The 26,372-nt window shown below is 48.3% G+C and overlaps 2 protein-coding genes and 1 non-coding gene across 4 annotated transcripts in view; 2 read left to right on the top strand and 1 right to left on the bottom strand.

The window, feature by feature from the left end:
- Positions 1–61: 61 nt before the first annotated feature.
- Positions 62–3,204, top strand: nufip1 (nuclear FMR1 interacting protein 1). 2 transcript variants are annotated; one of them, XM_030086279.1, is made up of 10 exons: positions 62–505; positions 587–669; positions 755–856; positions 938–1,000; positions 1,090–1,166; positions 1,275–1,367; positions 1,482–1,663; positions 1,808–1,948; positions 2,054–2,286; positions 2,377–3,204. In XM_030086279.1, the coding sequence occupies exons 1-10, from the start codon at positions 280–282 to the stop codon at positions 2,806–2,808; spliced, it is 1,632 nt and encodes a 543-aa protein (XP_029942139.1). In that variant the 5' UTR covers positions 62–279; the 3' UTR covers positions 2,809–3,204. The 2 variants fall into 2 exon arrangements, with proteins under 2 accessions (XP_029942139.1, XP_029942138.1); XM_030086278.1 differs by having other exon boundaries at positions 63–505; positions 752–856.
- A 272-nt stretch (positions 3,205–3,476) lies between these two features.
- LOC115383627 (cilia- and flagella-associated protein 47) overlaps positions 3,477–26,372 on the top strand; it is a 36,820-nt gene continuing 13,924 nt past the window's right edge. The window contains 50 exon segments of the mRNA XM_030085759.1: positions 3,477–3,623; positions 4,291–4,448; positions 4,557–4,672; positions 4,770–4,785; positions 5,144–5,228; positions 5,313–5,453; positions 5,554–5,728; positions 6,628–6,717; positions 6,790–7,019; positions 7,111–7,229; positions 7,460–7,612; positions 7,751–7,903; positions 8,085–8,262; positions 8,348–8,444; positions 8,565–8,781; positions 8,849–9,093; positions 9,184–9,314; positions 10,941–11,063; positions 11,145–11,276; positions 11,357–11,434; positions 13,199–13,346; positions 13,470–13,549; positions 13,913–14,105; positions 14,199–14,275; positions 14,469–14,685; positions 15,099–15,324; positions 15,828–15,945; positions 16,089–16,189; positions 16,275–16,375; positions 16,446–16,577; positions 16,669–16,882; positions 16,972–17,043; positions 17,259–17,396; positions 17,753–17,834; positions 17,948–18,043; positions 18,134–18,311; positions 18,633–18,738; positions 19,066–19,174; positions 19,349–19,483; positions 19,998–20,092; positions 21,181–21,331; positions 22,134–22,222; positions 22,320–22,406; positions 22,786–22,829; positions 22,929–23,062; positions 23,506–23,611; positions 23,717–23,918; positions 24,000–24,133; positions 25,172–25,299; positions 25,967–26,110. Of these exon segments, the coding sequence (XP_029941619.1) occupies positions 3,477–3,623; positions 4,291–4,448; positions 4,557–4,672; positions 4,770–4,785; positions 5,144–5,228; positions 5,313–5,453; positions 5,554–5,728; positions 6,628–6,717; positions 6,790–7,019; positions 7,111–7,229; positions 7,460–7,612; positions 7,751–7,903; positions 8,085–8,262; positions 8,348–8,444; positions 8,565–8,781; positions 8,849–9,093; positions 9,184–9,314; positions 10,941–11,063; positions 11,145–11,276; positions 11,357–11,434; positions 13,199–13,346; positions 13,470–13,549; positions 13,913–14,105; positions 14,199–14,275; positions 14,469–14,685; positions 15,099–15,324; positions 15,828–15,945; positions 16,089–16,189; positions 16,275–16,375; positions 16,446–16,577; positions 16,669–16,882; positions 16,972–17,043; positions 17,259–17,396; positions 17,753–17,834; positions 17,948–18,043; positions 18,134–18,311; positions 18,633–18,738; positions 19,066–19,174; positions 19,349–19,483; positions 19,998–20,092; positions 21,181–21,331; positions 22,134–22,222; positions 22,320–22,406; positions 22,786–22,829; positions 22,929–23,062; positions 23,506–23,611; positions 23,717–23,918; positions 24,000–24,133; positions 25,172–25,299; positions 25,967–26,110 (6,621 nt within the window).
- Positions 5,931–6,002, bottom strand: trnad-guc (transfer RNA aspartic acid (anticodon GUC)). Its single transcript has one exon. It is a non-coding gene; the product is annotated as a tRNA-Asp (tRNA).

Consider the following 26,372-nt stretch of genomic DNA (forward strand, 5'->3'; position numbering starts at 1 on the left):
TGCCGGCTTTCTATAAATTGATTTAAAAAAAGTACATTCACTGAAAATCATGGATACTACACGATTGCAGTCCATTGTTCTAGTTATAACTTAAAAAAAATAATGTGGGTAATGTAAACAAATTTTGACTGCGTCCTGACGTCACTTCTCCTATAGCGGAAGTGACGTCGGTTGAATGGAAGCAAAACACGCACATGTGAGACCTGCGTGGAGATTTGAGTCCGAGCTGAAGCGACTTTCCTGTGGCCCTGAGGGGAATCTGTTTTTCTGCACGGCACCATGACCGAACCGGGTCGGTATCCTCCGCCGGACTTCAGCTGTCCCCCTCCGGCCTCCGTCCAGCAGCAGCAGCAGCAGCAGCAGCCTCCCCGCTGCGGCAGCTTCCACCCCAGCATGTGGAGCTGGGCTGAGACCCCCTCCGAGGCCACCTGGGGCTTCAATCCGGGCTGGTATCAGGGGGCAGCGGCTGGTTCTGCTGGATCTGGAAATCAACATTATTCATTCGGTTCGTACATACAGTTCCATGCAGAAAGTTGTTTTCATTTTTTGATTTTGTATAACTATTGAAGACTATTATTATCATCAGGTCAAAACTTTGGCCACCAGCGTCACCACGGTGGAAATCCATATGGAAGACACAACAACGGGCCCTTCCATCATGGAAAAAAGGTGACAGCCGGGATCACTCCAATTTACTTTGCTTCTGTGAATCAAAGGTGCGCAGATATGTGACTTCCAATGTGATCCGCAGCAGAAAAACACAAAAGAGCCAGAATACTCCCACTACTGCGACACGTGTGATCGAGGTTTCAAACACCAGGACAAGTACAATGAACACATCTCCCAGCATGTTAAGGTTTGTGACCGGTTCAGTGAATTGTGGTTGTTTTCTTCCTACTAAGGCTCGTCACAATAATCCATCCAAACCTCTCCCTAGTGTTCAGTGCCAGACTGCAGCTTCACGGCTCATGAGAAAATAGTCAGCATACACTGGAAAAACGTACGTAAACCCACTTGTGTACAGTCTGATGCATGAAATCGCTGTGTTTTCCCTCCGCTTTGGAGATTTATCTTGATTTCTAATTGTAGAATCACGCGCCGGGAGCTAAAAGGATCAAGCTGGACACGCCGGAGGAGATTGCTAAGTGGAGAGAGGAGAGGCGCAAGTCAGTGAACACAGAAATATTGTAGACGTGTGTGTTGAAATATCAAAGAAGTGATAGTTGAGATCATGTTAAAAGAAGAGGTTTCACTTGTTTTGGTTTTTTTTCCAGAAACTATCCAACTCTTGAGAATATTGAGAGAAAGAGGAAGGTCATGGAGATGCGTCAGGAGACAGGAGGCATCCTCGAAACTGCTCAGTTTGGGTAAGTCATGCTAAAATAAGAACGTCATTAATGGAAAAAAAAATAACTTCAAGTGTTCAGTGATTTAAATTTTATATGTTTTCAGATTCAGAGCACTAAACTTGTCTTTGACAGGCGGATGAGAGGCAGAGGAAGAGGTCGAGGCCGGGGTCGAGGTCACTGGCGGGGTCACGGAGGACGACACCCACATGCCCCTCATCACCAGTCAGACAGGAGATCCGCAGACACGCCGAGACCCCCCCCACAGCCCAGCAGAGACGGGGACCCACTGGGAGCTCTGGCCCACAATGACTGCGGTGAGTTCACATCAAGTCACAGGCCACGAGTCCCAAGAGGAAAAAGGGATATTTTGGAATCATGTAAATTAATGATACATGGAACAGTGATTAGTACCAAATAAGATTTGCTTTAAAGTCGGCTTGTTTTCTATGTATTCACAGATTCTGACCCGGACGATCGGGCTGCCGATTCCAAGACCAACAGTCTGGTTGTGGCTCCGAAACAGATGAGCTCAGCTCTGGGCTCCCTGATGGCCAGCTACGGTTCCGTGAGCGAGAGCGAGAGTGACCAGGAACCAGAAGGTGGGTTTACCAGCTTCCTACCAGCCAAGCTTATGTGGAGAAAAGAGACAAATACCTACCCATATTTTATGTTTTCTTTGTAATGTGTGTGTTTTAATTTCTCAGCTGCCCCCATCCAAAGAGTGGAGTTGGTGCAGGAAAGCCAGGCTCTTCAAAGCAGAATACCGCCAGGCACTCAGGACAGGGAGGGCTTTAGGGGGTCTGGATCCAGTTCAGATCATCCAGGAACACCGGGCAAGGCTGGCTCTCACAACCAGACCAGCAGAAGGGGCAGAGGGGGAAGGAGAGGAAGACATCAAGACACACCGCAGAGACGTCGTCCCACTTTACTCGAGATGGTGTGGAGAATTAAAAGATCTTACCCACAAACCACTGAGTACTTTCCATCACCTTTTGATTGCCTTCTTCATTTCTCCGTCTCTGTTTAGTTGCTGGCACCTGACATCCGCCACGAGAGGAACGTTCTCCTGCAGTGTGTCCGCTACGTCGTTCGAAACCGCTTCTTTGGGCTGGAGATCGAACCCCAGAACCAGGACAAGATCAAAAACAGAGGTTCAGCAGTCAGAGAGCATGACGACAAGCAGGAAGAGACACCTGGGACATCCAGGACTGTTCCTCAGCACACTGCGCTGATGAGCGGAGAGGGGCGATCAGCTCAGAGCAGCACAGGCGCGATCGCAGCTGATGTAGTTGGTCAGATTCAGCAAGTCATGAGTGATTCTGTGAAAACAAGTCAAGATGTTGAAGGAGAAATCAACAAAAAGACTGAGGAAACCACAGAAACAGACTCTAACATGATCACCCCTACTTTCAATATGCATGAGGATGAAATCTGGGAGAGTTCTGCTGATATTTTCTGAATGATTCCATTCAGTTGTTTTTTTTTTCACTGTAAAATCTAACTTTGAACATATGTTAACATTTCTGCTGATTATTATTTTCTTATAAGTAAAAGAGTCCAGCAGAAAAGTAGAAACAAATCTATATATTAACATTTTTCCATATTTGTACACATTTGTACATATTTGACGATTTATAAATTTGTTTTCAGCTGAAAGTGTTGACGGTGTGAATTTGTACAATTTTGTAGTGACAAGGCGTAAAGGAGTAAATGTGTTGGATTGATTTGTGTATGGGAGTGTCAAATTGCGTTCATCCACAGGAGGTGTTAAAATTAAAAACTTAGAAAATGGGATGTTTAAAGTCACAAATTGTGTGAAAAAGGTTTTTTTTAATTCAAATTTTATTATTGCCAAATAATAAACAGCACAGAAGTAATAAATGAGTTTTTGGAGTTCAGCCCCCGCCGTCTCTTTTCCACTTGAACTGTGTAAGGTCATAAAACGAGCGCACCTAACGGAGTCGTCGCCCAGCAACCACCTGGCAACGGAAAAGTTTGTCTATCGGTATGCGAGACACCGAGTCGACTGGACGGCGCAGTTTGGGAGTTTATAACGCATTGATAAATACTTTTAAAACTATAAATATATATAGAGACATTCAACGTGTAAGTAGAGAAGTCGCTGCGATGTCTGGTGATCTTTGTGTCCGCGTGGAGCCCCCGTGTGTTGAGTTCAGCGATGTGAGCGCGGGTCAGGTGTACCGGAGGACCGTTACCGTGACCAATGCGGGAAAAACGTCCAGAAAGATAATTATCCAGAAGCCCGCAACAAAGGTAATGTCGCACAAGTTTGTTTCTGTCCCAATATGCAACGTTAGACGCGCTGCTATGACTTTTTCTTAACTCGGGGAAGCGACTGCTATCGGCAGCGTTAGCTAATGTTCGCTTTTTCGACATTTTGATAGCTAGCTAAACTGCCAACACGTGCTCTGTATTTTTTTTTTTTTGGAATATTTCTTGCAACTACATGTATTTCTTTATACTGTGTTATATATTATATTTTATTAGTAATATAGTTGGTCTTTATTCTAAATTTCAGATACGACTTCTGAAAACGTGCCACAAAATAGTATTTCGTATCATCATGTGTTTGTAATTTGTGTCCATGAAGTACATTGGCCACATTTTTAAGTTATTTTTCAGTAGTAATTTCTTGAAGTCCGTAGAAAATACAAATGTAATGCTAAAAATAATAATAATGATAATAAAAGCAACCAAAGTCTGACTTGTTAATGTAACACAATCACAGTGTGTTCCGTAAATTGGTTCCTGTTCACTATTTAATTACATGATCAGTATCTAGGTTATTATAAATACCTGTTCAAGAGAATTAATCTTCTTGCTAAATATTCTGTTTAAAAATATTCTCATAAATTGGTCAGCAGAAGCAGTTTTTCTGTTCTCCAGGCTGTCATTCAGGTACTGTTCATTTTTGCTGAAGTTTTTCAGGTTTGCAGTTTCAGCTCCAGCTGTGGCTCTGGCTCCTGGTTTGTCTGTGAGTGGTGTGTTAGAGTTCACTCCAGAGGAAGAGGTGGAGGCCAGAGATAGTCTCCTCATCCATGTCAACGATGAACACACCTTAAAAGTTCCCCTCCTGGGGTAAGCACACAAGAAATGCAACACAAACCCATCAGGGACATGTGTGTAATAAAGCATTCAAACATATACACTCATCCACAATTGATTATCATGTTCAAACTGCTCCAGGATTCCCAGGACTTGCTCCCTCTTCATGGATGCAGAAGTCGACTTTGGCTGTATTGCTGCCAGCAGTCAGCTGGTCAGAAAACATCATCCGATCACCAATGGAGGATCAGCTCCAGGTGAGGAAAACACGTGGACCATTTGAGGATTTAATGTGTTGATAAGTTCAGGATGACAGCTCCTGACCAGTGCGTGTGTGTGCGCGCGATGTTACAGGTGTGTTTCAGGTGCAGTACAGTGGAGACTCCTGTCTCAGCCTCTCACCTTGCAGTGGAGTTGTGGCTCCTGGCGCCATCCAGTGGCTGAAAGTGGAACTGCGCGCAGACAGACCGAGGCGCATTATTGACCATGCTGAGTATGTGTTCTGATTATATACAGGTTATGCTCAGCAATGATTGATATGGTGAAATATATGTGGATGTCTGGTTGGAATTTGGCATCCTGCCCAGAGATGCCCTTTCTGATTAAAAAAACCTAATTTACATGTTCTGACATGGATTTTTATTTTTATTCAGCCTTTTATTTAACCAGGATCGACTTTACTTTTACAAGAGTGTGAGTTTTTGAGTGATAAAATCTTTCTGCTGCAGAGTGAAGCTCCAGAATCGCTCTGCTGTAGTTCTCACCATCAGAGCTGATGTGACGGACGAACACCTGGAGATCTTCGACTTGCAGGTAGCTCTAAACTCCAAACCTCACCTAAAGCCATGTTCACGCAGAAGCTGCTGTGAACGTATCTGAGTGTGTGTCATGGCACAGGGGACTCCGCTCTCCTGCCTGTGGTTCGGCCCGGTCTACTTCGGGACCTCCGGCGTGGAACATGTGGTTTTGAGGAACAGTTCACCCGAACCGTGCGACTGGGTGTGCCTGATCCAGAGCGGCGCTGCTGGAACCGAGGTGGTGAGTGAATCTCCCAGGAGTCACAGCATGTGGATGGAACCGAGAGCAAAGATGTCACGACTATGACTGAGACACAGCAGCAACTGTGCTTCCTGTGCAGGGGACGGACCTCCAGAGGAGCACAGATGCCACCCTGCTGGGGAGGATGAAGAACTGCAGCCCCGCCAGCCCTGACGTCTCCCAGATCCTGGCGTGTTTTCCAAAGCAGGGTAAACTGGGTCCATATGGCAGAACCACAGTGGCAGTACGCTTCAGCCCCGTCAGCAAAAGGTACTTTATTTTTTTTATTTTCTATGTGCAAAAGCAGGAAATCTCCCTGTTATGAGGGCACATTTAAAAATAGATCACACCTCACAGTGAAAACACTTATTTAAACTATAATTGTTACATAGTGAGTTATTGTGAGCTGTTTTTCTTCAGATATATCTATTTGTTGCATTAAAACACCCAGTCAAAGGGAAAAAATGAAAAGTGTTACTCCCCGTCGGGGAATCGAACCCCGGTCTCCCGCGTGACAGGCGGGGATACTCACCACTATACTAACGAGGAGCTGGTGAAGGAATGATGTAATCAACAGAACACATTCTTTCATTTTCCATGGTTGTTCTCAGTCATTCCTGGAATATTTTTGGCCACTGAGAAACTGCCACTGTTCGCAGCCATGATGTATTCAAAAAAGCTGATATAAACGTGGAGGAAGAGGATTTAGTTGCAGTTTTTTTCAGCCATGGCAAGGACAAAGCCTGCCAAATACACTGAAACATGAAAGAGTTGAAGACGGTGCATTTTCACAAGTTTATGAAAAAGAAGAAATTCTGCATAAGACTGTCACTTACTTCCACCCAGCCACAAAAAGAAGAAGGAAAAAATTAAAACCATGTTGCACTGTCTGTGAATCGAACACCAGCCTGACTGTGGGTGTAATATATTTTCAACCACTATGACCTGACGGCGCTGTTTGTTCACAACCGGCCACTGTAAACCTACAGATTTACAGTTTATCAAGCAATGGTGGCAATCCACGCATCTACTGCATTTTGTTATCTTTAAATGGATGGAATGTTCTCTAACAGTTGACTCAGAGCTGGTTGACGGAAGCAGCGACTGTTGCTCTTTTATCCATAACAGCTTGACATGCAGCCTGATGTCTGTTTCAGTGTGACTGGAGACAAGCGGCGTGGTTCTTCACCCAGCAGGCAGGACTATTGTCTGTTCCTGCTCTTTGAGTCTGTGGGGAGCAAGCATGGCTTCACTCACCATCATGGTAATGTCAGCGGTGGTCAGAGGGCTTGCTCTGGGCTGACAGTGACGCTGTTGCTTTTCTTTGTCTGTGCAGCGGACAGCAGTGCAGAGCTGGCAGCGACAGGCTCCGGGCTGCCGGTGTCTCTGGTGCCCAGTCCCTCCGACCGGTTTGATTTCCTCAGCTGCGTGACAGGCCAAAACGTCGATCTCCTGTGTGTACTGCAGAACCTCTGTCCCCAGCTCCCCGTCAGCTTCCGCTTCCGCAAAGTGGCACACTTCAGCACCGAGCCGTCCTCTGGCACCATCGGCCCCGGGCAGAGCCAGGTGACTGAAGTTCCGCTGATGCACTGACCGATCCATGAACTCAGGCAGGGCAGTAATGTGGAAACTTTGTCGTCTTTACTCTGACTCGCAGGATGTAGTCTTGTCTTTCAATGCTCGGCAGCAAGGGAGCTTCCAGGTGCATCAGAAACTCGACGTCTTGGGTTATGTCGTTTGTAAGAAGGACGAGGGCAAGGCGGAGGACAGCACTGAGCTTGAGCGCTGCAGCTTCCACACTATCACACTACATTTTTCTGCAGTTTGCCACAATGAGACACGACGTGCGACGCTGAAAGCGAATCCTCGTGAGTGTCACTCATAAAAATGATGAGTAACGTGAGTCTCCGTGACTGATGGCCTTGATTGCCTTTCTCTGCAACAGTGTCCGGTTCGATCGCATCTCCGCTTCACGTGAAGCGCAATGAGCTCGCTCTTTGCCGCAGAATGCTACGGGCCGCCGTCCTCAGCGCTGACAAAACACGACTGCACCAACACAGCAGGGAGGGGAGCGCCACCACAGAAGAAGAGGCGTTCCTGGCCTTCCCTAATGACCGAGCCTCCAGCATCAGGCCAGCCTCTCCTAACAGGCAGTACAGGTGAAGACATTCATTTGCTCAGTAAGCTCACAAGTTGAGTAAAAAAATTCATGTTGCTTTGCATTTTAAAAAAAATGGTCAGTGAGTTAAAAACTCACACACAGGCTGCACAGACCGTGACTGGTTGTTTTCCCTCAGGACGATCTTCACTGGTCTTCCCCGCTATCGCTACGTGGACACCGACTACGCCTTCACCGAGGATGAGGAAGAGCAGAGGCAGCGGCATCGCCAGATTTATACAGACTTCATCAACCAGCTCAGACGAACACGACTCCGGAGGATCAAGGAAAGGTGAGCTTCCTTATGAGCGTCCTGACCGCTGAGATAAACACTCATCCGAGGCTCTTTTCTTGTCCGAAAGTATGAGCCACTCTCTATAACTCACATCTGAGTGAAGGACTGATGACTGCAGCTGCTTTTGAAGTGGAGTGTTGGTGAGCGCGCTCTGAAGTCTGTCCGCTTTTGCTTTCAGACAGCAAGAGAAGCCGGAGCATGACGTTGATATCGGGATCGTTCCCGCCCAAGGACTTGTTCCCCCTTCACTCCGCATCAGTGACCTGATGGACGGCGAGGTCCCAGAGTCAAACTGCAGTTCCGCAGGAGGCAGTCAGCCGAAGACAGCATCCGTCACCCAGCGGGTTGCCGATCAGGTCAACATCTTGATGTCCAGGTTGAGCGTTTTAACAGAAACTTCTTTAAATTCCCTGAACTTTTTCTTTGTGACGCACTCTTCAGGTTCCTGTGGCTCTGAATGCAGTTCCCACCAGCAGCCAGGAGGTGGCAGACTGTAACAGGACTCTGTCTGCTCAGGAGCTCTGCCAAGTTGTTATAGGTTCGATTTTCACTTTTTTAAAACCTGTAAAAAAAAAAAAAAAAAAAAAATACACAGTGGCCTCCTTTCAGATTTGGAAGTGTTTGGCGGAAGGTAAAAATCTCATTCCCTCCCCGTCAGGCCCTCTGTCAGTGGACTTCGGCGAAGTGTGTGTGCGCTCGGTGTGTGTTCAGACGCTGGACCTGGTTAATAACCTGCCGGCGCACGTCTGGATCCAGCTGGAAGCGGACTCCCCCGAGCTTCAGGGCTCCTCTCCCCTGTCCCATGTGCTGCCACCGCGCTCCCACAGCAGCCTGCCGCTCACGTTCCTGAGCAACACGCTGGGCCCTTTCTACAGGTACGAGACACACGGCTCAATTCCGATTCCCAAATCCACTTTGAACGCGATCTACTTTATCTTCTAGTCCGGTTTCCTACTCCGTGAACCGGCAGCACCCTGGACAGGTCCTGGTCCGGGCCCAGGTCGTCCCCTTGGCTCTGGAGCTCTCCACCACCCTGCTGGTGATCCACCCCACCCCCGGGCTGCTCGCCGCCTCGGGATACCGCAGCTCGGTGACGCTGGTCAACCGGCGCAACCGCGCCGCCGAGTTCACGTGGCGCCCGGTGGTCACAGAGCGCGGCATCCTGTTCTCCGTTCGACCAGCCACAGGTGCCACGAGAGCCCAGTCACTGCCGTCTGCTCTGGACGCGCCCGGTTGGGCCGAAGCTGATTGGTCGAGTCTCCTCCTCTCCTCTGCAGGTGTGGTGGAGCCGCACAAGGAGCTGGACTGCGAGGTGGTGTGGCATCCGTCCTTCACCTCCCCCTCTCAGGGAGACTTTGACCTCTGCGTCCATGAGGGCGGCACGCAGCGTCTGCACTGCGTCGCCAAGGTCCGTCGCCGCACCGTCAAAAAACGAGCCAAACCTGCACAAATTTCATGGTTCATGGCTCGAAAATATGTGTAAATGGGAATATTTCTCGCTAATTTTCTGTAAATTGTTATCAGATTTAATTGAGTTCTGCAAATCCCTCTTCAAGCAGCTGCAATTTCAGACTAAATTTCTGGTGTCAGTGCCACGTCACAGCTGAAGCTTTGTATTCTTATGCGATTTAGTAAACTTTTTTTTGTAATTCTCAAGTGAAGAGAGCAGAAAATTAAATTCACCATCTAATAGGATTTATGCCTGATTGTTTAGTCACAGCATAAGATTATGACTGACAGTTCCAAGCCCTCCTGTTCCTAGTTTTTTTTTTTTTTTTCTTGTGGTTGGTAGAAATTATGTGAGCTCGTTGTCAGGAAGAAAGAAAAATGTTCCTTTTATTTGGACATTTTTCATCCGTCTGCCTTTTCTTTTCTTTTTTTCTTCGCGATGCTTTCAGAAGGGACTGGCAGGCCTTGGGGACATGCAGCTCGGTTGTCTGTCGTTCATCAGATAAAATCTCGGCGGTCTGGCAGTCGACCCTGCACAGATTAGCACCATGTTCTGGACCGATGGTTACACATCTTATTGATTGCGTGCATTTTGTGTCCCAAAACCTAATGTTTGCTACCACTTACAAAAAACACAGCAGAAGGAATGAACCAGCTTGAGGTGGTTCATCAACATGTTAGCAGTCGGTGCACACAACACGACTCCGCCTTGTTTTCTACTATAGCAAAACGTCCCAAGTCTGTGTGCAGAAGCCACTTTACAACGTTTCATTTGAGAATCAAACGCAGGACTTGTAGTCTTGTCACTTTCAATCGGCGAAGGCTGCATTGGATCCCAGAGGTATGCAGCAGCGCGGCACCAAGGCATCAATAAAGCTGCTCTCTCAGCCCACTCAAGCTTCATTTCACTTCCAGCCCAGGCAGAAAGCATCTTCTGTGCATTGCTTGGCGGTTTTTCCTCTTTCTAGTGGAAAGATACGCAAACAGAAATGACGTGTCACCTTGATGTGACCCCCCCCCCCCCCAAAGAAAACACAATTAGGATAAGTTTTATATATATATATATATATATATATATATATATATATATATATATATATATATATATATATAAACTACCATTTAAAGCCTGACGGATAAATGGTATGTAATGAATGATCAAGTAGAAGAAGCCTGTTTGTGGAGTCATTTTTTTCCTCCTGGTGTTCAACAGCTATATGAGGGCAAATCTCTCACAGAGCCAGATATGGATTTCTGTTCTGACAGCAGCCTCAGGAGAGCAGAGAACAATTTAACAACAAGATGTGCTGCGTTTTGAGTCAGTCTTTTGGGTTTTATTTAATTTTTTTTAAATATATGAAATTTGGAGTGCACAAACTCTTCTTCCGCAGCCTCTCGTTCTGTTTTAAAAGTTGCTACTTGCCTTCCTAATTTACATGCGGCCGGGCCCGTCACTTTTAGAGGAGTTGGAAAAATGACTAATCAGCCGTAGCGGGTTATTGGCGAGCGGGCGTCCTACATACGAATGAGCCCGGCGCCGCCGTGCCTCGAATGTGACGGGGAGAGTTTTCCTTTTTCCCCTCAGGTCGGAGCCGCCAGTGTTCAGCTGGCAGAGAAGCGGGTCACGTTCGGATCAGTGCCTCTCAACACGCCTTCAACCAGGACTGCGGTTTTACACAACACCGGCCAGAACCATGCCTACTTCCAGGTGCCACACACACACACGCACACATGCGTAATCTCGCACACCTGTCTCATCGTGTGTGTGTGTGTGTTTTATCCGAGGCAGGTGTTAGACGTGTGCCCAGTGCCAGGCATGGCGGTGAGTCCATCCGAAGGCACAGTGCCGAGCAGGGGGCGGGCCGCACTCCAGATCAACTTTAACCCAGACTGCGTGGTCAGGTTCGACGCCACAGTGGAGGTGAGAGAGACAGAGAGAGAGAGAGCGACAGGAGTGTGCAGGGAAGAAGACAGAGTAGTGAGCCTGCTGGTGTGTTGCAGATCGCTCTGAGGAACATGAAGTCCGTTGAGATGAGAGTGGGTGGATCAGTGGAGCCTCCAAATGTAGACATCAGCGTGGTGAGTGTCTGTGTGTGGGAATGGTTAAAACGACAGCAGTCAGAACGGGCAGAGAACAAAGCATCGCAAACGAAATCCCAGTCATGGTGAAAAAAGATTCATCCATCCATCCAAAAGTCCATTCGTTATCATGATATCAAACTTGATCTTCATCCACAAACAGCTCTAATCTGTCTTTTTCATGCCGTTTTCCTCAGAGGATTGAAACAAATTCACGCAATAAATCGAACTTAAAGTCCTATTTACACACTTCTGCTGAACAAACTCCACACCCGCCGTTTGATATATAACCTGCGCTCACAAAATGAGTGTTGTCAGCCACAGCCGAAGCGGTCTTAGGACACCTCGCCAGGTTTATGAATGACGCATCATTCCAGTAACATAATGCTTCTCAGGCAAGGCATTGAAATCAGGAGCAGGTTACAAATTAGGATGTTCTCACAAAGTGACAGTGTGTTTGGCCGAGGGACCAGTCAGACTGCCTTCTCATTATCCTGCACGAGGATTAGGAGGCCGAGCTTTTCATACGTTGTCAAACCTTTTCAAAGCCACTCTGTTTACAGCGCAGCTCATAATAAACACGAATATGTCAGACTGTTTCTTCTCTGTGACCGTCTACAGTTTATTTTATTAAGTTGAAGTGAGTCAGTCGTTCTTTTCTTCGTCGAGTTCAGTAGATTTACATTCCATGGAGACCTGTTTTATCGATTCCATTAGTGACTTCTGACATGATCAATGATGAATTCATCATGATGAAGGAATTCACCGGATGACAGAGCTCAGTTCTCCAAAGTCCAAAGTAAAAGTAATTAAAGTGTTATTCCATCCATCATGAGTCCATCTACTCTTCCATCCATCCTTCCATCCATCTATTGATCCATTCATCAATCATCCATCCATCTATTCTCCTGTCCATCCATTCATTCATCCATCTGACAATCCATGTATCCATCACCTATTTATTATCTGTCCATCCATCCATCCATCCATTTATGTTGCGTTTTCAAAATACCTTTTTTTTTTTTTTTTTTTTGGTATTTCTCCATTCAAGAATGTTCTGCCCATGAAAATTTCCCAAAAAGTATGTTATTCCTGTTCTGCACGAGTCTGATCACCATCAGTCTCCAGAGTTATGATAACGACCGGGCTGATTCTTCAAATAAAGAACAGCAGGAAGGTAAAACATGGTGCTTCATAGAGACAGAAAGCCTTTACACCTTGCCTTCCAGTCATTGTGAATGTGTGTGTGTGTGTGTGTGTGTGTGTGTGTGTGTGTGTGTGTGTGTGTGTGTGTGTGTGTACATTAAAAATCAGCAGGAGGTTTTCTTTTTGAAAGGAACAGAGTCAAGGAAAATCTGCTTCTGTACATTTCTTCTCTTTGAAATGAAGAAGTGATTCTCTCTCCTTCGTTTTTTTTACCTGTGGAGGTGCTGAACTCGCTTCCTCGTGGCAGGACACGATTCTTCAGTAACTCTCTGGAACTTCAGGAAGAGTTACCGGCCAACTTTTCTCTCTCAGACTTCAAAGACGAGAAAGAAATTAGACAATTTTTAATCTCTGGACTTTTTGAAAGCATAATCAAAACCAATTTCAGTCTGGAGATTTTCATATTTTTTTGACCGCCCGCCACTGAAATGGCATATTAGATGATTAGATGTCCCGTCAAGGAAACTTTTATGCCACATATTGATTTCATTGATGAGGCAGGTTCTGTCTTGTCTGCCTTTATCTTCTTGTAATAATTCTTTCTGTGTGTGTCCACAGTCCCATTTCGAGTTCTACGGGGTGTACGCCGGCTCTCAGAGAGCCGTCCCGTTCCTTCTGACAAACCGATCGCCAGCTGTCGCCCGTGTGACCTTCGACCTGTCTGAACATAAAGAGTTCTCCGTCAGGCTCCCTCATCCCTCAGCAAGTGCGCTCTCGATCAGGACAATACAACCAGCTGATGTGTTGAAGTGGCTTTGTAATGAATTAGAATTGTGGAATTATGTCAATATTAGATTTTGATTTGCCTTTTTTTTTTTTTTGCTTGCAGAGAGGCTGCCAGGTGTGAGTGTTGTGGACGTGCAGGCCTTTCAGACGCTGGACTGTTCCCTGGCATTCTCACCCAGTCAGGTATGACCGAGGAAAACATTGCTCACAACGCATGCAACACAAACAGGATAATGATGATGGAGTAGACCGAGCTGAAGTGCTCATGAAGCATCTGCGAACCGACTCTGTTTGGAAACTCGGCACACCTGTCAAGCTCTGTGCTCCCTCCAAATCAGAGCGCATTAAGGATGCAGGCGGCATTCAGGCTGAAATGTGGTGATTGTGTTGCCTTCCTAATACCCAGTATTACAAAGCAACAAGTGAAAGGAATAAACTGAAGGAGAAATGGAGCATTGTCAGCTCATCGATCATGTTTTCTTTTTCACATTCAGCATATTGGTATAAAAGTAGAAGATGAGCGGTGGATAAATGGTCTTTTTCCAGTTGTCCGGCTACGACTTCGACCTGCCAGTCATGGTCAACGGCATGAGGTGGCCGTCTGCCTCGACGTCACCTCCAACCACCGCCGCGTCCTCGTCCGCCTCCTCCTTTGCCGGCAGCAGGAAGCGCACGGCCAAGCCGCCGTGTCGCTCCGTCGCCACGGCAACAAAACTGTGTCCGCGGGTACAGGCCACAGGTGGGATCCGTCGCGCGGAGCGGGATTTATGCGTCAAGGTTCGCGTGGTAAAAATGTGTTTTTCTTTCTGTCACTTTGTGTAAATCCGCCCAGCGCTGTGCGCCCCGCTGGAAATGTCGCCCTGCAGTTTACAGTTTGAAGCGGAGCCGCAGTCTGACGGTCACACTCAGGTATCGCCGTATGTTCATCATGCTCAGTACTTTCATATTTCGCTTCTCCAACGCAGCTATCACCTGGATTCTCATGTATTTAATGACATCTGTGAACTCCCTCCAGACTTCTCTTCTTGTTCTCGCCATTCCGTTTGTACTTCTCTGACTCGGCGGCAGCTCTTTCTGCTCCTCGCCCCCCTCCCTTCTGCAGAACGTGGAGCTGAGAGCGGCTCGTGACGGCAGCGTGTGTTGGCGCGCCCTCGCCGGGGACCGCGTGCGCTGGTGGTTTGACTGCAGCGCCAAAGCGGCACCGGCAGAAAGCGGGAGCGGGGGGGCGCCGTGCGCGGTGTCGCCGCCGTCGGGAAGTCTGGGGCCGGGCGAGTCCGCGTGTTTGAGGGTCAGCGTCCAGCCTGAGGCCGTCACAGCAGGTGAACACCGACTGGAACCAGACGTTCGTATGACGGATGGCTTCATTTCCCTCCGCTGTGCCCTCTCTCTCTCTCACACACACACACACACACACACACACACACACGTCTAGCTGTAAATACCTTCTTTTTTTTATGCACAGCATCCTTCACATCACCAAAATTTACACTCATCCACATCAGAGGCTTATTTCATCACAACGGCGCCTGTCAGGGTGAAATAAATTTAGCAGCAAGGTTTTTTTTTTGTGTTGCATTGAAAGCAGGGACATTTAACTTGTTCAATAATCTTATTAAAGACGGAATACAACGGCATGCTGCAGCCGAACGGCATGCTCAGCCGTCGTCAGATGAGGGCTTTCGTTTCAACTTATCATGAAGTTCGTCTCTTCGTTTTCCCAATTGTTTCCCAGGCGCTGAAAGAGCGCTCCGCCTGTCCCTCCCTCTTTACCTGGGAGACGCGAGAGGCGAGGAGATAAGAGGAGATGAGGGGCGAGCGCCGTACAGAGAGCTGTCAATCACGATTAGCCTCCAGGTCCCGACGATCACCATCCGTCCCCCGCAGATCCTCCTGCAGCCGGTCCCACTGAGGGGCCGCGCACAGGCCACGCTGACCTTGCTGGCTGACGGATACCCAAGGTTAGCACACACAGACACACACACACCAGCTGCTTTCTACTGCACGTACACGCATAAGCAAACACACAGGTCTTCCTGAGTCTCACCGGGTGCCTCCATCGTTCTCAGTTGCGCCACATGCGGCGTGCATTGCGATCACTGTTGTACAACTAGCTGTCAGCGTTCTGTGTCGGCCGAGCGCTCATTAACTTCCAGCTCTGCAGCCATGTTGGATGTGAGGTTGTATCGTAAGCCAAAATGCTAATCCACTTCTCTCAGTGGTTTACGTTGTTTTCAGATTTGTCAGATGGACAAAAAAAATGCTTGAAGATGCTTAAAAAAACACCCATTAGGGGGAATTCGATCATGTGTGATCACTCTCATTCACTCTTCAGGAGTTTTTCCAGACCTCCTGGTTTACCAGAGATCGTCTTCACCAGTTTTCTTGTTAAAAAATAACCTGCAGCCTAAGAAAGTGAGATGAGTTAGTTTGACTGTTCGTCTGCTTGGTTTGACGTCTGCAGGGGCGCAAGCATATCAGCTGTAGTGGACGAGGTAAAAACGGAAGACGGCACGGAGATACGTCCTGTCTCCGTCATCTTCCCTGAGGGTCACGCCATCCCTGCCGAGGACCGTGGCCAGGTACGGCCCTGGAGCCGGAGCTCGTCTGTGGCGTGAGCCAAAGTGAAATTTGTGCAGATGTTTCCCTGCAGTGCCACCTGCGGGTGGCACGGCGGAAACACGGCCAGCACTCTAATCTGTCTGAATCTGCCTGGCGCCAGCAGGACGCCGGCGCCCGCTCTCTGACGTGCACCGTGGAGTTCAGCTCCGCCTTCCCTCTCTCTCTCTGCACGGCCATCACCTTCTCTGACCACCTGCACAACAGGTATAACCTCGTTTTCATTTTTAGAAAAACGAAGGCTCGCTGTCTAAAACCTGACCTGATCTTACATCTTTCTGTCTTTCTGTAGGTTTCGGGTGCGACTCTATGCGACCACTGACAACTGTCTGTTGACAGTGTGGCCCTACATGGCTCTGCACCACTCCGAACAGCAGATCGTTCTCAAATCAGGTACGATGGGAAAGCAGAACATTGATATATGTGCAACCAAACAGTCCTGCAGGATTCACACTGTGTGCAGGTTCCACAGCTGTCGAGGCGATCCTGCAGAGTTATCGCTCACCAAGTCCCGCCTCGGGCCCGACTTCATCTTCAGCCTCTTCATTTGATCACAACAGCTCGACAAACAAGTATTCAGGTCAGTCAAGGATGCGTACTTGGCAGTGAGCGCTGTGCACGTCGCTTCACGCGGGGAGCCGCTTGCGCACGGTGCACGTCCTTTCCCTCCTCAGATTCATTTCCAGACAGCGACAGCGCGAGCGGAGCAGCCAGCAGGGACACAGACGACCCCGCTCACAGAGAGTCCTCAGCCAGCCTCGGCGTCCCAGAATTCCCCGCCGCCAGCACCGAGGAGGGACTCTACCACCAAAATGTGTTATTAGCCGCGGAGAGGTGGTTCAGCCTGTTCGGATGGCCCGGCGGAGCGCACCCCGTTACTGTCCCGCTCACGCTCAGGAGGTGGAAACCCCCAGACGCCCGACAAACCGCACTCACAGGCCACATCTGCCGGCTCGATACATTCTGTCTGATCTCTTTTCCTCTTTCAGAGTCAACGCAAACATTGACACAGACTGGTCCAAAGCAAAAGCTCATCGTGTCTTTCAAAATAAAGACTCAAGGTTTGTGATGTCAGTATGTTGTTTAGTATGTTCACATATCTGTAATCTAGATTTAGTCCTTCACACAGTGAACAGTATTTGTTGCCTTTTTTCAAAATCTAAATGCATTTGGAGGAAGTCTTGCACCGAAAGCCTGCAGGGATTTGATTTCACAGCGGAGTGGACACTCATGTGGTGATGCGTACACGCGTTCAGCTGTCTCTCCGCGTGTCCAGGTCCGTGGCGGACATGCTCCATCACCTGACAGGCGGACAGATTCCAGGTATCCCTCGCTGTCAGGCTCTCTCTGGCGATATCGAGCGGCGGACTCATCAGCTGCTCCAGCAGCACGAAGCCATGCTGGATTTTTTGAGGTGGGCCTCGTTTGCACGACACACACCCCCGCTGATGCTGGCCAGATACAGACTGGCGACCCGCCAGCAGTGGGATTCGAACAGGCAAACTCCTGGTTGGAGCAGTGCACAGACGTGGGAACGTTTAAAACAGACTTTCACAGAAAAGATCTCCTTACTTTTTATGCCTATTTCTATAGACACAGCAGCTGAGTAAACACATGTTCAACAAAAGTCACAGTGAGATGTAATTATAAAAAAAGGTTTTGTTAAAGAATGACTGAAATCCAAAACTAGTGCCGCTGTCCAATGTCATTTCATTTCCCAACCCATGTGACGAGTGTTTTTCTTGCCTCGACGTCTGACTGTGTGTTCAGGGCGCAGGGAGCCAGCCTCCGTCACATCAGACCACACTACCTGCTCGATGTGCAGGAGTTTAAACACTGGTGCTCCCAGCAGGTGTGGAAACATGCGCCTCCACCACAGTTTGATCACTCAGGCCAATTATGTGTCTTTTGCTTGAATTTTCAGAGCATTGTGACTGTATTTAAATCTGCCTCTTTTCCTCTCAGTCAAACGACACGGAGCAGAGTCTGAGCTACACCGACGTCGACTACGAATCTCTCAGCAAACGCTCGTGGACCGATGTGCTGCTGCAGACATACAAGGTCCCACTCCACCTACATTGTATCTTCAGCTCACACTGTGATCCAGCGTCTCTTTAAAGTACAACCATAAGAAGACCTTCCTCCACACAGGTGCTGGTGTTGTGCCGTGTGTCAGAGAGGGACACGAAGGCAACGCCGGACCGCACGCGCCCAGACGAAGTCCTCACAGTCGGCTCAGCCAGTAACGTCTACTCATCCCGGGAGCTGCAGCTGCTCTCGTGGCTCAACACGCACTACCACAGCATGAGGGGGGAAGTGTGGGGCACAGGTACGAGGAAGATTACTTCTTTATTTCTTCAAATTCAAGTTAAACTGTTGTTCCTGTGCAGAATGTTGAGGCATGTCGATCTTAAGTCGACCATAAGAATAATAATCAACCCTTGAATCAACAGCAAGTCAGCACATTTTTACCTGTGCTTTGATGCAAGAAATACAAATGTATCAAAATGTTCTCATTTCATGCACTCTTTATAAAATCTGCAGGTTTTAAACACTAGCGGCCGCTCTCTGTATGGATACCTCAGTGTGTGTGTGTTACAGATTCACAGGTATCGCTGATTGACAGGCTGTGCTTGGTATTGATTTGCAGGCGGAGTCCCATCAGCACGCTGGATCGTGAACTTTGACTTGGACTTGACAGATGGACTGGTGCTCGCTGCTCTGCTTGCTGCGTACTGCCCTTACCTGGTCCGTGTGTGTGTGTGTATGTGTGTGTGTGTATAATCTCTGCAGGTCGTCTTCAGCGCGTGGGTCGGGTGTTTAGAGTGAGAGATGGTTGTTAATACCTGTAAGCGGCAGTGTGATTGATGTGATGAGGATGCAATTAGTCTTGAACAAGATTAAGGGGGGCCTCTTATCATGCTAAGCACCGTTTTGTGTGTGTGTGTAGACAGAGGTGCACACATGCAGAGTGTTTTTTTTTTCTTTTCTTTTCTTGATATCAAGGAAAAAAACGATCGTGTCGACAGGCTTTATTGACTGATAATCCATGTTGAAGTTTGTGTTCCTGAACAGACCTCGAGCCACTTCCGGAGGATGTACACCACACCCAGCAGCCTGGAGCAGATCCTCCACAACAACATCATTGTGGTTCAGGCTTTAACTGCACTTGGCCTCAACATCAATGTTCAGGTAAACACCGGAAGACAGGGGAGAGCCAGATGTGTCAGTCGCCGTCTACAGTCTGATTTATTGGCTAATTTTGACGTCAACCAATTGTAACATCGGTGATTGCACAACATCCCGCATTGTGTGTGTATGTGTGTGTCCGTGTATCTGCGTGTGTGTCTTGTGTGACGTGCTCAGCCCACAGACCTGTCAGATCCCAACCCGGTGCAGATGCTAATGCTGTGTGTTCACCTGTACGAGAAGCTGCCTCAGTGTGTGCCCGTACAAACCATTACTCTGTCAGGAGGCCTGCACAGCACCTTCAGCAAGCAGGTTATGCACACACACACACACACACACACACACACACACACACACACACACACACACACACACACACACACACACACACACGGCATTCACTTTATTGCGGAGACACTGAAAGGAAGATTTGACTGCATGACTTGCGAATCAAATAAATGAGGCACAGGGAGACTGAAAATAGCTCGGGAAAGAACCTGGACAGCTAGATAATCCACCCCCCCTGCAGACGCACACATGCTCACCAACTCTGATCGCACACAGACACACAACAACAGGGCTACAAAGACCGGCATGAATAGGATTATAGGCCCCCGTCAACATCCACTAACAGGATTAGAAACACTGACAAATATACATCTGGATAATGATCCAAACAGTCAGGTTAAGCCACATTACAACCTGAGTGGGAATATGTTTAAGTTTGTAAAGCTAAGCAAGATTAATCTGAGTGTGTGTGTGTGTGTGTGTGGTGTGTGTGTGTGTGTGTGTGTGTGTGTGTGTGTGTGTCTGTGTGTGTGTACAGGTGCGTCTAAAAAACCCATCCTCCCAGTCTGTCCGATACTCAGCTCTCCTGTTGGGAGAGGACGCGCCTCTCTTCTCTCTTCCGACGGATCTGCGGTCATCATTCCTCTCAGTACGTGTTTGCTCGCAAAATTAAAGCCCATGATCATTTTGACTTGAGATCCCTCAAAGCCCTGCCTGTAAATGTTCTTAAAAACCACAACGAGGTGTTTCTTTTTACACGCTGCTTTATATTTCAAAGGCAAATGTTTCCCGTTTATTCCACACCTGTTGTCGCCTGTTTAATATTAAGACGAAATGTTATGAGTTCATAAAACGTGCGCAGGTTGAGAATCGTCCGCTCGACAGCAGATCAACACATTCATATTCATTCCTGGTTCGTTCTCGGTCCTCTTAAGCGCCGTTGTATTCACAACATGTCATGATACTTGATGAGATTCTTCGATCTTTTCCCAATTCTCTATTTTTCTCAGATATTCAGCTTTTTTTTTTTTTTTCTTTTGCCAGTAATCACACTTGTCAACGCGCAGCGACAAAAGGTGAATTAACCAATCTAAAAAACCTTGCATGCATACTTCTCATAACCATCCCTCCTAGACTGCTTATGACATCTGGAAAATTAGAAAACCAACAGAAAGTAGAAGTAGAGCTGTGTCCACACACACACACACACACACACACACACACACACACACACGTACACACAAAGTGTCCATCAAAACATGAACTCCACCATGTTTTACGCCACGTCTCCCACTACTTGTTGGAAGTCCTGCTCGTCTGTTTGACTTTGGGCTCAGGACCGACCGCGACGCACCCAGACGGAAGTCACCTTACCTCGGGAGACTAATCGAACGTTCCGTTTAATCTAAAATGTGTTTGCAGTTTGCTGAGCACAATCTGCTCAGACCACACACACACACAGAGTCTAATGATGTGTTTACAGCCATGTTTTTCTAGGGTGAGGCATAAATAATTGAGGAAAAAGTTAGCAGTCTTGTGCAATAAGATTTTAATTATGAAACATTGTGCGTTCCTTTGCAATCTGCAGAAACAATTAATACTTCAATAAAACTTGTATCATTAGTGCAGCCTTTGCATCTGTGCCTGTCCTGGGCAGACCTGGAGAAAACAAAAGATCATGCCGTTGTTTCTTGTCAAACGACCCCTGTTGTTTCTCACAGGTCGAGTAAAGAAGTGACCGTGCGCTTCAGCTGCTCCTTCCTGCAGCCGATGGAAGCGGCCCTCATGCTCACTCCCAGCCCCGCGTCCGGCCCCGGCCGCGCCGCTCTCACCTTCGCTCTGAAGACTCGCGTCACTCACATCACACCGGCGGTGAGTCAGATTCGCACCGACGGCCGCGGCCGTCCCCGAGCGTCGCTCGCCGACCCGTTTCAGGAGCGCGTCAGGAACGTTAAGGCCCGTCCATGCTTCACATGTCCGCGTTTCCGCGTCCGCTTTGGAAGGTCCGCGCACCACCGATGCGGACGCGCTTTCTCCCATGCTACATTTTGAGCTCAGCTGTGCGCGTCTCATGCAGGCGCGGTGATCCACGCAGCCTCGAGAAGCTTTTCCGGCTCCACAGACTGTTTATCTGCTCCTTTATTGCGGTTTATTTAGAGAAAATTAAGCACATACATTGTCAGTCCATTATCTTTAAGTATTAAAGTTTATTTAGCCTTTTTTTTTTCTGTTTCTGAATCGCGGGGGCGGCACCGGAGCGATTAGTTACTTTTTCACTTCTGTCTGCAGACCTTCTCCTCCCTCCAGACAGTCTCTCTCTCTTTCCACGAGTTTTTCACTCTTTCGGTGTCTTTAAGTGGAGCCATAAGGCTGGAGCTCCGTCTACTTTCACTTTTACCGTCATGTTTTGTTTGCTATGGCGCTCTGGCGCAGGCGCACACTTCCGCGACCTGCGCGCAATGCGCAACGCGGTCTCAATTTCTGGCTGCTGCGCGGACGTCCGCGGATCGGTCCGCGCGGACCCTAGCGGACAGGAATTCATGACGATTTTTACGTCACGCGGACCAACGCGCAACGCGCACCCACGCGGACATGTGAAGCATGGACGGGCCTTTAGGGAGCGTGGAGTCACAGCTTAGTGCAGACATGACACTAAGACACTTTGTCTCCTCAGAAAACCATCAGGTGTGAGTCTCCGTGCTACCAGCTGGAAGTGATCCAAGTGCCGCTCGCAAACACGTTTAGTAAAGAGGCGAAGTTCAGGTGGGCGATTCAGAAGAACCAGAATCAGATTTGGGTAACAATATTGGTTGTGATTCCTTTGGAAAGGCAGGTTTCTGAATGTGTGTGTTTGTTTTAGGGTGGTGCTGGTGGAGTCAGAGTTCAACCCACTGGAGCCTGAAACCGCAGCAGACAGTCTGCTTCAGCAGCCTCCATCCAGAGTCCAGTAAGACACACACGACTCACCCGCTGCATCAGTAACGTGTGTGTTCATTGACAAATCTCCACAAAGGCAAGAAGCGGCTCAAAGCTCCAAACTTGTGAACATTTTTGTTCTTATTTGGAGTCAAAAAAAAAAAAGAATGGATGTCACAAACTTAATTTAGAAAACCTAAATATCTGGTGTCCATGTTGCTGCCGCCTGTCAGAGGAGCACTGAGGGCAGCTGGTTAGTATGCATCTTCCTCCGTCTCCGACGGCTTCAAACGCAGACTTCCCTGCTCCTCCTGCTCATCAGCGATCTGAAGAGCTGGGGTCATCTGCGGTTTACCCCGATCGCGCCGCGTAGCTTGATATCCTGTGACGTTCTTTCCTCCCTGTTTCAGTGCGGAGAAACCTTCACACCAGGTCTGTGCTGAGCAGATAGAAGGTAAGGCGAGTCCGAGCAGCACTAATGTCCGCTCAGGGTTTATTGCTCTGATCATCACTTCAGTGTAACCGCCGCTGATGCGTCTCATTCTGCATGCAGACAGTGAAGGCGGCGAGTTCCTGAGCGCAGTGAGGGACGTTAATCTGAAGCCAGGCCAAGCCGCCACTCTGAGAATCCACTACCTGCCCTTCTGCCCCGGCGCCAAGCACTGCTCCGTGCTGCTCACCTCGCAGGTCAGTCAGCGCGAGCGGCTGCGCCTTTCAGTGCCTTGCGTTTCCTCCCAGAAAACATTGGTTTCCTGTCTCGAATGACTGCAGACAGCTCTGAGTGCCGACGGAGATTACCCTAGTTTCTAATTCCTCAGACGGCCTGGAACAAGATGACAGCAATAAGTTTAAATAAATTAGAATTGAATTGCTTTTCTTGCTCTCCAATCAATAACTGAGACAACACATTAAAAATGGAAATCACACACCAGCATCCCGAAATCTCACGCCGCCAAACCTTTCACGCATTCTACTTGGCTGCAGAAACACATTTTCTATATATGTTGAATGAAGGTAAACATTTAGAGTTTAGGGCAAGTCGAATCTTCTAGAAACGAGAACAACTGATGAAAGAACACAAGCACCTCTGCCTGAAGCCGCAGTTTGTTTATCGAGCTGTGTCCTTCCAGGCGGGAGATATGGTGTATATGGTGAAGGCCACATCAGGGCTTCCTCTGCCCTCCCCTCTGACTGCCAGGCCCAGTGCCAACGTCACGCCTGCTCCCCAGAGCTCAGGTGCAGATCACAAATTATCAGCGACATCACAGTTAAAATATCAAGCGTCGCACGCAGCGTCTCTTCACTGACTACTTCATTTCACTACAGCTGCGTGCGTGTCAGTGCTGAGGCTTCAGTGCACGCCGGGGCGGCTGTGCGAGGAGGCGCTGCGGCTGCCCAGGGTCAACATGCAGTGGGAGCAGGCGCTGGCCGTCTGGGCTCAGCTCTGCATGAGCGGCCGCGAGCGCAGGAGGCGGACGCTGACACACACTTTGCACAGCAGCACTGCGAGGGCAGGCGCGGCCGCACGGAAGCTCTGCGGACAGCTGGTAAACACACACACACACACACACACACACACACACATACACACACACAGTCTGTCCGTGATGCATGCTGTACTTAGGATCCATGCTGGTGTTCAGGGTGAAGAAGTGGAATACACTGTGGAGGTTTCCTTGCCTCAATACTTCACTCTGCCCCCCACCGTTACAATACCTGTGAAGGAAGACACCAATATACCATGGGAGAACCCTGCAGGTACACACGCACACACACACACACACACACACACACACACACACGGACATAATACAAACAAAACATACAAACAAACAAAAAATAAGACCTGTATGGTGTTGTTCCTCCTGTGTCTCTGTGTCATTGTTGAGTCACTTGACACTTTGATTTTTGGTGAAACCAAATAATAATAATGACAATACGTTTTATTTACATTGCACTTTCCATTTCAAAAAGTGATCTCAAAGTGCCACATACAGATAAATCAATGATAACCACAGTAATCTAATGCCATCCAGCCTCGTTTTAGCTCAAGTGTGAAATGGAATTCCCTCCAACAGATGACTTGAGTCGCACTGATCGCAGATTCAAAGTAATGGGGCTGATTAGGAGTTATTTTTAACACACAGGAAAGCACAGAAATAAAAAAACAAAAAAACAAGAGCAGTACCTGCTGAGCCAGTGATTTGTGAGTCGATGTAATGAAGAGATAAAATCACAGAATGTAACAATCAGGAAATGTAATTTTCTCAATTAGTGCTCATCTTTGCTTTCAGTTCTACTTTCTCTTCCCGCCAGCTCCTGAACTGAACGCTGACATTAAAGCTGTGGAGTCGGAGCTGAAATTAGCCTCTATCCAGAATGTAATAATGTTTTTCACCAAATAGGAACATGTGTTATTAAAGGGCCTGACCTCTCAATAAGTTCTTAATTCCTGACTCTATAGCAACCGCAGCGCCGGCGTCTGATCTAAAGTTCAGTTCGTCTGAAAAGATGCTGAACTGCTGGAAAGTGCTCCCCTTGGAGAAATGTCTTTTTTTTCTGACACCTGGAGTTATTGTCCAGGAGTAAAATTTAGACCCCGGCCATTCCGCTTTGAAATCCCCCTCAAGTTTCAGACTTTTTTTTTTTTTTTTGCTCCCTCAGGTTGAAATCCCCGTGATTGAAAACCCTCTAATAGCCTCACTCTCGGCATTTCCTTCAATCACCGTCGATATTTCGGCTCCTGGCCGTCCTCCTCCTTCGCTCTGAATCCGCTCTCCTCTCTTGTACGACAAGACTGCGGCTGTGTGGAAATCCCGCTCCAGTTCCGGGCGGACGCGGTGGGGGAATACAGATGCCAGGTGGCGCTGAGGTCTCGGTGCGACACCAGGGTCTACGCAGTGGAGGCGGCGGTGAATTCACAGGTACACGAGGACCGGATTGAAGAGCGCGGCAAGCATCGCGTTCACACGTTCTTAAATATCCCCTTTTGTGACGACAGGAGGAGGAACCCGTCCGTTTGGACTTCACTTCAGCCGCTCGCCGCTCTGTGACGCAGCTCATACCACTGGTGAAAAAAAACAGATGGCATAACTTTCCATCGAAGCACGCTCCAGAACATCAGATCATCGGAGTCGTAAACATGTTTTCAATCAACCTCTGTGCTTCATCACAGCCACTTTTTGTGGAATTAGAGATTCCGCATTGCAAGAATTCCAAACGACAAAACTCAAAGTGACAGTAAATGTGTAATAGATGCAGATGTTGGCATGAAAAGGTCTGTGATAATTACCAGGCTAATTGACTTGTTTTGCAAGAAGCTGAAAAATAACTCAAGAACAAGACAGAGAGAAAACCTCACACACCACAGGTGGCTTTTATGGAGTGGAGGATCTGATGAACTTTAGAGATTTACTGCATAAATCTGAATAGTAATCAGGTTAAACTGGGATATTTTTCCCTGCTTTTGTGAACTTCTCCCTGACATCTGACACGGCGAGGGTGCGCGTTGTTTTGACGCGACGCGGCTCACGGCGGTGCCTGCAGCACCCGCTTCAGCAGAATATCTGACGGCCACTCGTCTTATTTCAGCACAACGAGACGCGGCAGGATTGGAGAGTGCGGGCCGGATTGCGCGGCGAAGGATTCTCCGGGCCGAGCGTTTTGGCCGTGCCCGCAGGGACCAGAGCCTGCTACCCTCTGACCTTTCACCCCGCCGCTCAGCACGCCGTCACGGTACAGCCTCCGTCTCTGTTATTTCGTCTCTGCTCTATCACTTTTTCGCGTCTGCGAGCGTCCGTTTGAGTCGGTGTGTGTGTGTTCAGCAGCGTTCCACAAATAAGCAGTAATTTTCAAGAAAGCCCACTTTATAAAAAATCCCCCCGGCGCCGGGGCTCATCCAGCAAGCCCTCGTCTTTGGCCTCTCCGCTCATTAGCTTCTCCGTTCCATCCGCACGGGGAACCTTTGGCTCAAGCAGCACCACTTATCTTCCAGGCC

This window comes from Salarias fasciatus (genome assembly GCF_902148845.1).
Source record: "Salarias fasciatus chromosome 23 unlocalized genomic scaffold, fSalaFa1.1 super_scaffold_20, whole genome shotgun sequence".
Taxonomy (NCBI): domain Eukaryota; kingdom Metazoa; phylum Chordata; class Actinopteri; order Blenniiformes; family Blenniidae; genus Salarias; species Salarias fasciatus.

What these genes read in the sequence shown, in the direction of transcription:
- nufip1 (XM_030086278.1), top strand. Translation starts at nt 280, where the DNA reads ATGACCGAACCGGGTCGGTATCCTCCGCCGGACTTCAGCTGTCCCCCT. An exon ending in TCAGCATACACTGGAAAAAC is followed by an intron (nt 1,001 to 1,089) that starts GTACGTAAACCC and finishes TTCTAATTGTAG; the next exon opens with AATCACGCGCCGGGAGCTAA. An exon ending in GTCCCACTTTACTCGAGATG is followed by an intron (nt 2,287 to 2,376) that starts GTGTGGAGAATT and finishes GTCTCTGTTTAG; the next exon opens with TTGCTGGCACCTGACATCCG.